The 11352-nt window shown below is 39.2% G+C and overlaps 1 protein-coding gene across 2 annotated transcripts in view; it reads right to left on the minus strand.

Annotated features, from left to right (window-relative positions):
* LOC142097131 (integrin alpha-X-like) overlaps positions 1–10749 on the minus strand; it is a 149287-nt gene extending 138538 nt beyond the window's left edge. Inside the window, exon 1 of one of the 2 annotated variants that reach the window (XM_075178733.1) lies at positions 10609–10749. In XM_075178733.1, coding sequence (XP_075034834.1) covers positions 10609–10633 — 25 coding nt within the window. In that variant the 5' untranslated portion in view covers positions 10634–10749. Of the gene's footprint in view, positions 1–9010; positions 9066–10608 lie in introns of those variants that run through there. The other variant, XM_075178734.1, reaches the window with a different exon arrangement.
* Between the last annotated feature and the right edge of the window lie 603 nt (positions 10750–11352).

Here is an 11352-nt window from a genome sequence, read left to right on the forward strand (position 1 = left end):
GCACCTGTGGCAGCAGTGGTGGAACTACTGGCGTTGAAGGGGGTGAAGCGATTCTGAGACCCGATATCTGCACAAATGCAGAGAAGCCGAAAGAGCAGATTCTCAGATGAACAGAGCAGGGAAACAGGAAGAACATTGTGTGTTCTTCCTCTGGACTGCAGCCATGTAAATAGAGGAAGAGAGACCAGAAAACACAGAGATAGAAACACGTTATACATAAATGATTACACAAATCATACACACAGCAACATTATGTCATTAGTCGATGACCTCTCTAACAAGCTCAGCAAACTGTGTCTCAATTTAGTGGTTTCTATGGTCCGACACACCTTAAACTTGCTGCACACATAGAGAGCGTTTGCAACAACTCTTATGGGACAACACAGTGATTGAGTGGTTAGTATTGTTGCCTCGCATTGCTGGGGTCAAGGATTTATTTCCAACCTATCTGTGTGGGTTTGTATGTTTTCCTCATGTTTGTGTGGGTCTCCTCTCACAGTCCAACAACATACTGGTAGGTTAGACTGTAAGCTCCATTGTAACAGGGACGGATGTAAATGATGACTCGGTACAATGACTGAGTGCACCCAAGATGGCTGCCTCATCGCCTGCAAAAGTGTAACGTGCTTCGAGTCTTACTGGGAGAAAAGTGCTATATGAATAATACTATTATTACTAGTGCTAGTGACAACCAGTGCTGTCCTAACATGGACCATATAGAGGACTCATCATAGTGGGCCATGGGTTAGGGACAGATACAGCCTATGAGGCCCTCTGTAATATTGTGAACCCTGCTGTAACCAAAGCTCATATTCAAAAAATATTATTCCTGGGCAGACACATGCAATAGCATCATGTTTAATTACCCAGTTAATGTTCAATAATATTGAGACTAAGTAATACTGAGCACAGGGCAATATAGACAGAATAAGGGGTCTATTTATTAAAGGGAGAACACACCCCTGGATTTATGGCTTCTCCCTATTTATTACACCCCCTGGCCAGTGATGACACTGATTGACTCCTACCGCAGACAGCAAGTATCACTCAGCTGCACCAGCAAACTTCTATTAGTAGATTGTGCAGCGGAAGATTTTCTGTCTCTGCAAACTGCGACCATAGGAAATCTTCACTGTCACAGGGAATAGCTACTAAGTAATACTGAGCCCTGGGCTATAGAGACACAGTAAGAAGTGGTACTAAGTAATACTGACACCTTGGCTATAGAGACACAGTAAGAAGCGATACTAAGTAATACTGAGCACTGGGCTATAGAGACACAGTAAGTAATACTGAGCACTGGGCTATAGAGACACAGTAAGTAATACTGAGCCCTGGGCTATAGAGACACAGTAAGAAGTGGTACTAAGTAATACTGACACCTTGGCTATAGAGACACAGTAAGAAGCGATACTAAGTAATACTGAGCACTGGGCTATAGAGACACAGTAAGTAATACTGAGCACTGGGCTATAGAGACACAGTAAGAAGTGATACTAAGTAATACTGAGCACTGGGCTATAGAGACACAGTAAGAAGCGATACTAAGTAATACTGAGCCCTGGGCTATAGAGACACAGTAAGTAATACTGAGCACTGGGCTATAGAGACACAGTAAGTAATACTGAGCACTGGGCTATAGAGACACAGTAAGTAATACTGAGCACTGGGCTATAGAGACACAGTAAGTAATACTGAGCACTGGGCTATAGAGACACAGTAGGAAGCGATACTAAGTAATACTGAGCACTGGGCTATAGAGAGAGGAAGAACAGATGCTAAGTAGTACTGAGCACTGGCCTATAGAGACAGATTAAGAAGTGATACTAAGTAATACTGAGCACTGGGCTAAAGAGGCAGAATATAGGCAGTATTAGTACTGAGTTACTGCTCAATGTGTACAGAAAAATCTCGATACTGACATAAAGAACATACAGTACAGAGGTTGCACTGAGCAGTCTCACACAGATACTGGTGATTATAGCCACAAAGGAAGTGGTATTGTGCAAATATACATAGAAAATTACTACAAGCATTGAACAATAAATCCAGCATAAGGAACCAGTAACTGTACAGTTCTCAGCACAAGAACCAGGAAAAGAGACAGAATTAGGAGAAACTACAGTAATACATAGAGGGGTATTGTCCATGTACAGTAATATATAGAGGGGTATTGTCCACGTACAGTAATATATAGAGGGGGTATTATCCCTGTACAGTAATATATAGAGGAGTATTGTCCATGTACAGTAATATAGAGGGGTATTGTCCGTGTACAGTAATATATAGAGAAGTATTCTCCATGTAGAGTAATATATAGAGGGGTATTGTCCATGTACAGTAATATACAGAGGGGTATTGTCCGTGTACAGTAATATATAGAGAATTATTCTCCATGTAGAGTAATATATAGAGGGGTATTGTCCATGTACAGTAATATACAGAGGGGTATTGTCCACGTACAGTAATATATAGAGGGGTATTGTCCGTGTACAGTAATATATAGAGGGGTATTGTCCATGTACAGTAATATATAGAGGGGTATTGTCCATGTACAGTAATATATAGAGGGGTATTGTCCGTGTACAGTAATATATAGAGGAGTATTGTCCATGTACAGTAATATATAGAGGAGTATTGTCCATGTACAGTAATATATAGAGGGGTATTGTCCGTGTACAGTAATATATAGAGGGGCATTGTCCATGTACAGTAATATATAGAGGGGTATTGTCCGTGTACAGTAATATATAGAGGGGTATTGTCCATGTACAGTAATATATAGAGGAGTATTGTCCATGTACAGTAATATATAGAGGGGTATTGTCCATGTACAGTAATATATAGAGGAGTATTGTCCATGTACAGTAATATATAGAGGGGTATTGTCCGTGTACAGTAATATATAGAGGGGCATTGTAGAGAACAAAGATACAGATGCGGTACCAACAATATACTCCTGGTGCTTGTGGGTAAGCAGTAGGTTATAGCCCATTTTGCTGGTGTGGGTCTTTAGCTCTTTGCCCTGTTTACAGCCCTAGTGCAATGTATATTGTTGTGGTTTGGTACCTTCTGTATGGGATGTGTCTGTAGCTCTGCGGGGGTGTTTTAAGCTCTTGGTTGTTTAGAGCTTTCAATAGAGGGCAGTAGTGTTGTGATTGCCTCTAGTGATGTGTGCTAGTTGGTACTGAGATGTACTAATGCTAAACTAATGTGTGTTTTGCAGTTTGTGTGGTCTATGAGGCTATGTGTTCTGCTGTGGTGGGTTATATAGTGATTTGCGGGTGTATGTGTTTACTTTTGCTTTGGAAGCTCTTACAAGAGCAGTTTGGTGGTGGTCAGCCGGTCTCTCTGTCCCGTGGGTAGGCGCTGCAGTTAGATTGGATTGTAGCGTGTACTGAGCGGTAGCGTGACTGGGGCCGAGCGGACATCCCTGACGAAGTCTAAGGACGAAACGCGTTGGTCACCCCTACACACCCCGTAAAAGACTCCCTGAAAACTCATCTCTGCACAGATGGAGCAAGTTGTACTATGCAAATAACGGAGTACACGTTACATAGGTGGAGAGGACTCATCTTTAGGAACAGTCTTTGGTCTTTAGAAGGACGCTCAGTCACTTCCACTACAAAGAGTACGTGTGCACCAAGTCAGTGCTAGTGGAGATCGTTATCATCCTCTACTATTAATGGTACATTGTACATTGTACATTCTACCAACACTCCTGAGGCCAAATTGTTCAGGGTCCACCACAGCTGCTATTAATCCAAACAAGGTGGATAAGTGATGAGCCAGGACACCGTCACCAGTTCAGCAAGTTTGTGTGTGTAACGTTCTGTATCTTTACGCATCTACATTGTGTATTTAATAGGTCACACGTTGCACCCTCCAGCTGCAGGACATAGCTAGGTGCACTCTCCTCAATGTACACACAAAGCTTCACAAAAACACACGTAAGTGTGATGTCCGCTCACTAATGATTAATTACAGCCATAAATGAAGCTATAACCTGCAATATCTTAGAACAAACAGTATCATTAATGACAGGGGTGGAAATAAAGTGGTGGAAGGGTGGATCTCATGTCACCTTTACATTACATAAAGTACCAAGGTTTCATCACAGCAACTCTGTTACCCACACCGCACCCTCTCACTTCACCACACTCGCTCCTTCCTCATCATCTCCTCTGACATTTCAGGACATTGCCACATTATTTTCTAGCTCTTCATTACTATGTCGGCTCTTTCTCCATCCTCACTAATAATAACTTTATCTCTTCCTGTATATATTACTTAGAACATATAATATGTTGTATATTGTGTCCTATTAAAGGGATATTTACAGCATCAAGCTGCTCTTTGACTAAAACGTTCATGAATTAGATCAGTGACTTAATTTCAGGACCAAATCTATATAGTCACATAAAACACACATCATATTATTATTATTACTATCTGGAGAGTGTAATACATGAATACTTTGTTAATTACTAGAGTAAACAAGTAAAGCAGATACACTAATAGAGATTACATTGTAAGGACACTATGCTTTGATGTTGTAGCAATAAGAGGCTATTTGTGTTTATTTTATGTTTCTGCCACATATCATCAATACACCTGGACCTATTATTTCATGTTGTTCATTTTTCATCCTGTTTGAATGTAATGTGATCATAGCTGCTGACCTACAAAGGGTTATTTAGTTGTGTTTTAGAAGCCAACCTACTTGTCACATTTTAGCCTCCTATGTAGTGAGGAGACTGCTGCAGATTTTACCTGTGTGTCAGTGATGCATGAAACCAGGATGTGGGTGTCGGAACCCACAGCTAATAATTATTTTTATTTTGAGGGAAAGTATTTTTGCAATGTATTGGTACGGCGATGGGCACCAAGTTCGCCCAGAGTTACGCCAAACTGTTCCTCGCTTATTGGGAGGAGCAGTTATATGGACTAATGGTCCTTTTGGGGCGAACTTGGTGATCTGGATGTGTTATATAGATGATGTTATGTTCATCTGGAGAGGAGATCTTTCCAGTTTAGACTCCTTTTGTAACTTTCTGAACAAGAACACCATCAACGTGGAATTCAGTTTCAATATTAGCAAGAGTTCTATAGACTTCTTAGATTTAACTATTTATATTCAGAATAATACCATTTATAACAAAGTTTTTAAAAAACCTACAGATTCCAATTTGTACATATTAACATCTAGTGCTCATCACCAAAGCTGGTTAGAAAATGTACCTATGGGCCAATTTTTAAGATTGAAAAGAAACTGCACGGTACCTGTTATCTTAGAAAAACAAACAGCAGAAATGAAAAACCAATTCTTAGCTAAAGGATACAATAAACAACTACTTGAGAAAACTATAGAAAAATTTCTCAGATAGATAGATAGAAAGGACACCTTGAAAGAAAAACCAAAAATAAAATTAACTGGATGACAACAACTCAGCATTTATCACTCGATATTGCTCTCAATTTAAAAGCATTGAGAAGATTATAAGAAAACAATGGGATATTTTGAAAAATGATCAGACTGTAAACACTATTTTGAGAGAATAAACACAATTTATTTATAAACTTTTTTTAATTTATAAACGTTATGTATAAAAGTTTCTAACTTTGAAGTTAAAGGTACTAAATATAGTATTGGAAAATGTATTAGCTGTAATACCTCAAATGTAATATATTTGCTTCAATGTTCTTGTAATTTATTTTATGTTGGTCGCACCTCTCGTCCCCTGAAAATAAGGTTAGCAGAACATCTGCGTAATATTAAAAGGGGTTCTGACAATCATTCTGTATCATCGCATTTTAAGAGTTGTCATGATTGTTCAGTGAGTCATTTGAAAACTTTTCTAGTGATTGATAAAATTGATAATAATTGGAGAAAGAGAGACGCTCCTGGTGGCTCTCGCTAAATGTGAATGGAATGGATATACCGTCTAAAAATTCTTTCTTCAGGAGGCTTAAATGCTGACTTTGAGCTTAAATGGATTCTGAATGATTCCTAATCTGTCAATGTTGATTATTTCAATACGACTTATCGTTTGCAGTATTTTGACCTTTTTATGAGGGCTATATATTACGTTGTTATTGATCTGAGCTCTAGGATGTTTTTCCGTTTTGGGTCTTTATAGTATGTTTTAACCTCTTTATATAGGCTTTCCCTTTGAGGAATGTGCAGTATTATTGGGGGACTGTCTAGCCGTATATTTTTAGGTTATAGTTGGAGGCTCATTTTTGAAGTAACGGGACTAAAGATTCTCTTTCAGTATAGATCTTATAATATATACATCTATAGAGAGATTAAATGTTTTTACAATGAGGAAACAACATTATATTTTAACATCCTTTATGGATATAAATTATCTGAGAGGTATTAAAATCACCTGCGAGCTTCATCTTAATCTTACTTACTGAGTAACAGGTATGGATAAGGATACTATATTTACTATGCTGCATAGGATTTTCTTACTAGATTGTCCGTTGCATCCTGGTGATTTTCCAACTTATTACTTTTATCATCATATATATTTTTTTACATTCATAATTACCCGATATAACTAAGACATACTTCTGTAGCATATAGAATTGTTAGGTATATTGAATAGATAGGACTTATGGTGAATATTTAGTGTTTCAAGCAAAAGGATTCATTAGATCTCAATATAGGGGCATATTTAATAAAGCACGATAGTGCTTTTAACGGGTCATTAAGGTCCCACAGTGTCCTCTGCAAATTTATTAAGGGGGCATCGCAGCAGATATCATGGATATCTGCTGCTTTGCATTCCTCTTCGTTTTTGGGAGCAGTCGCCATTCTGGCCGCAATCTAACAAGTCCCGAAAAAACATTTTTTTCGGGAACTTGTCATGTTAATGTACTGGCGTACATCATCCGAATTGAAAAAATCTAATGCTGTCAGCTCTGCTCCGGAGAGCAGAGCTGGACAGCGCATGTGTGGAGGGATCACATGATCCTTCCCTGTCACTCAGCGCTCTCTCTCTGCAACTATTGTTGCAGAGACAGAGAGGGGATCTGCGTGCGCATGTCCAGTTCTTGGAACTGGACATGCGCAATTGAAGAGTGAAGAGAAGACCCGAAGACAGCGCTTCCGAAGAGGGGGGTAAGTATGATTTTTTTTATCTCTGAAACAGCAGTTTTTCGGAACTGCTGTTTCTGTGCAGGGCTGTACATAAATGTGAGAAGTAGTTCAATCCTTATCATTGCGATAAGGATTGAAAACTACTTTTCACTTTATGTGAATATTGATAAATGTGCCCATATGATGTCCTAATTACGGCTGAAAGCTTGGTATAGTTTTAATAGTGTTTCAGGGCGGACGAATGATGTCTGTCTGAATCGCAGGCTATATCGAGTTCTCTGTTTGAACATGCCGATGTCTATTGACACTAATAGATATGTTTGGAGGATATATGTTTAGGTGAAGATCTTTGTAAAGATATTCTTCTCTTGTATTCGATCACATATATCACAATAGAGAGTGATTTCTTTTAGGTCTTATTTTGAAATGTATTTGTTTTATGTGATATATTTATTCAGTATTATTAACCTCTCTGATTGGAGAGGATATAAAGACTCAATTATGACACACCTGCTTTGCCTTGACAAAGACTTTCCAAAGTTAAAAACGCGTTGGTTGCAGATGAACCTGTGGAGTAATTCCTCGGAAAGGAGCCGACCAAGACTGTAACAACCCGGGTTTGTTCAGCTGCTTGTTTGGAAGCCTTTTACCTTTTTAAATCTGGTATGAGCATTACTCACACAGAGTGGGTTTTATGTCTTCACACGCTATTTTTAAGAGACATAATAAAAGTGAGTTTATACACCACTCCTAACTGTCTCGTGATATATGCAGTATTACGCTATGGTTCTCTGTTTTTTCTTTATTTCTATATATCATTGTCTACGTGGATGAATATGAGAATGTTCAGCACATCAGAAATATAGAATTGTGAGCTTGAAGTTCCACTGACTATATGGGAATTCGTTAGAGCACATTGCATATGATACCCACAGATTGACGGAGCATCCAGCGGAGAAGGGTATTTTGTACCGGGACTACACTTTATTGAAAGAAACCTGTGTTCAGTAGACTGGTTTAGTTTATTTATTTAAAATTTTTTATTTTTATTATTCTTTATAATTTATATTGGTTTATGTTTTTATTATTTTATTGGTATTTCACTCTGCATTTCTTGCGTGGCTGGCGCATCTTTGGATAGATAAGATATGATTCTATTTTCAGCCTCGATATGTTTGAATGAAGTTATACTGAATTTTTAGAAGGTCTAATACAAGGGCTGTTTTAGCCCTGCATTGCCTCATTTTTTTTGTATATTTACTAATTTCCTATACATAAGAGGCGCTAGGAGATTTCTCTTATTTGTGTATATCGTATTGTTGTTACATTTATTGGGTGGTTTATGTTTTGAGGAATTGTAGCTGCATTTTGTGCATGGAGCGCCTGTGAAGTTTGCTTTATAATTATCTTGCTCATTTTTCATCCTGTTTGAACGTAATGTGTAAAGTGGTCGTAGCTGCTGACCTACAAAGGGTTATTTAGTTGTGTTTCAGAAGCCAACCTACTTGTCACATTTTAGCCTCCTCTGTAGTGAGGTGAGAGCCAGGGATTTACCTGTTTGACAGTGATGCATGAACCCTGGATGTGGGTGTCGGAACTCACAGAGAATGAGGACCAATATCTCATATATATATATATATACTGCTACATATATGCCAATGTCTTCTTCTTTATCATTGAAATATATGGAGAACATTTAAATAGGTGAAGTAAGTAAAATGAGGCTGCAAATGAACATTAGTGGAGAATTCTTATCTACAGAAATCCACTTTGATTCCAGTTATTTTCTTTCAGATCTCTCATACATCTCCTCTGTGATCCTAGTTATATATAATCTCTACCTTGTCTTCCCTCCATCTCCTCCATTCATTATAACATCAGACCCTCCATCACTGCTCTTACCCAGACAGAGGAGGATTACATCCATCACACCAGCTCCAGGTTCTCATACATCTCCCTGTGATCCTACTTATATATAATCTCTACCTTGTCCTCCCTCCATCTCCTCCATTCATTATAACATCAGACCCTCCATCACTGCACTCACCCAGACAGAGGAGGATTACATCCATCACACCAGCTCCAGGTTCTCATACATCTCTCTGTGATCCTACTTATATATAATCTCTACCTTGTCCTCCCTCCATCTCCTCCATTCATTATAACATCAGACCCTCCATCACTGCTCTTACCCAGACAGAGGAGGATTACATCCATCACACCAGCTCCAGGTTCTCATACATCTCTCTGTGATCCTACTTATATATAATCTCTACCTTGTCCTCCCTCCATCTCCTCCATTCATTATAACATCAGACCCTCCATCACTGCACTCACCCAGACAGAGGAGGATTACATCCATCACACCAGCTCCAGGTTCTCATACATCTCTCTGTGATCCTACTTATATATAATCTCTACCTTGTGCTCCCTCCATCTCCTCCATTCATTATAACATCAGACCCTCCATCACTGCTCTTACCCAGACAGAGGAGGATTACATCCATCACACCAGCTCCAGGTTCTCATACATCTCCCTGTGATCCTACTTATATATAATCTCTACCTTGTCCTCCTTCCATCTCCTCCATTCATTATAACATCAGACCCTCCATCACTGCACTCACCCAGACAGAGGAGGATTACATCCATCACACCAGCTCCAGGTTCTCATACATCTCCCTGTGATCCTACTTATATATAATCTCTACCTTGTCCTCCCTCCATCTCCTCCATTCATTATAACATCAGACCCTCCATCACTGCACTCACCCAGACAGAGGAGGATTACATCCATCACACTAGCTCCAGGTTCTCATACATCTCCCTGTGATCCTACTTATATATAATCTCTACCTTGTCCTCCCTCCATCTCCTCCATTCATTATAACATCAGACCCTCCATCACTGCTCTTACCCAGACAGAGGAGGATTACATCCATCACACCAGCTCCAGGTTCTCATACATCTCTCTGTGATCCTACTTATATATAATCTCTACCTTGTCCTCCCTCCATCTCCTCCATTCATTATAACATCAGACCCTCCATCACTGCTCTTACCCAGACAGAGGAGGATTACATCCATCACACCAGCTCCAGGTTCTCATACATCTCCTCTGTGATCCTAGTTATATATAATCTCTACCTTGTCCTCCCTCCATCTCTTCTATTCATTATAACATCAGACCCTCCATCACTGCTCTTACCCAGACAGAGGAGGATTACATCCATCACACCAGCTCCAGGTTCTCATACATCTCCTCTGTGATCCTACTTATATATAATCTCTACCTTGTCCTCCCTCCATCTCCTCCATTCATTATAACATCAGACCCTCCATCACTGCACTCACCCAGACAGAGGAGGATTACATCCATCACACCAGCTCCAGGTTCTCATACATCTCCTCTGTGATCCTAGTTATATATAATCTCTACCTTGTCCTCCCTCCATCTCCTCCATTCATTATAACATCAGACCCTCCATCACTGCACTCACCCAGACAGAGGAGGATTACATCCATCACACCAGCTCCAGGTACAACGGTCTCATCAACAGGAACAGCTACAAAATGATTCTCCTGACAACCGTCCTTTTAGATGCAGCGTCTCCACCCATCAAACATGAAATGACCACCACAATATCCGTCAGTGAAACTTCCTCATCATGCTTTAAAGTGAAAGTTTTTCACAGTAGGGTCATCCCATGTCAGTTCAACCAGAGTTGTCCTCCACCCATCTCAGATTTCTACAAATTTTTTTAGTTAAGAGAAGATGTCAAAACAACTATTTCTGCCAAATATCTCAACTGTCTAACAGTTAGTTGATTAAATATTGTTTTTTCAATTTATTAAATATTTTACTAATCGCAGCTTCTTTATCCAGTTTTTTTTGAAGTATCGCAGGTGTTTATTAAGGAATCGACACAAAATTTGGACCCCTAAAGTAACTCTTCCTCCCGAATCCAAAAATCCAAACCAAATTACTTTATCTGCCTCATGTTTTGCCTTACGGCAGAAAAAAAACACTTTTTTTTTAATATAATTAAAAACGCTTGATTCAATTGACATTAGGGATCCCATTTTTTGGGGGGGTGTTTAAAAAAGGTATGAATTACTACCACAAAAAAAATCAGCCGGGTACTCTCTTTCATAGTGGAGAAAAAAAAATAATGAAGTTGATGCTCGATTACTGCTGTACAGCATACATAATATACACATTGTTAAAAACCATACCAAAAAAG

Source organism: Mixophyes fleayi, chromosome 7, assembly GCF_038048845.1.
Source record: "Mixophyes fleayi isolate aMixFle1 chromosome 7, aMixFle1.hap1, whole genome shotgun sequence".
NCBI lineage: Eukaryota > Metazoa > Chordata > Amphibia > Anura > Limnodynastidae > Mixophyes > Mixophyes fleayi.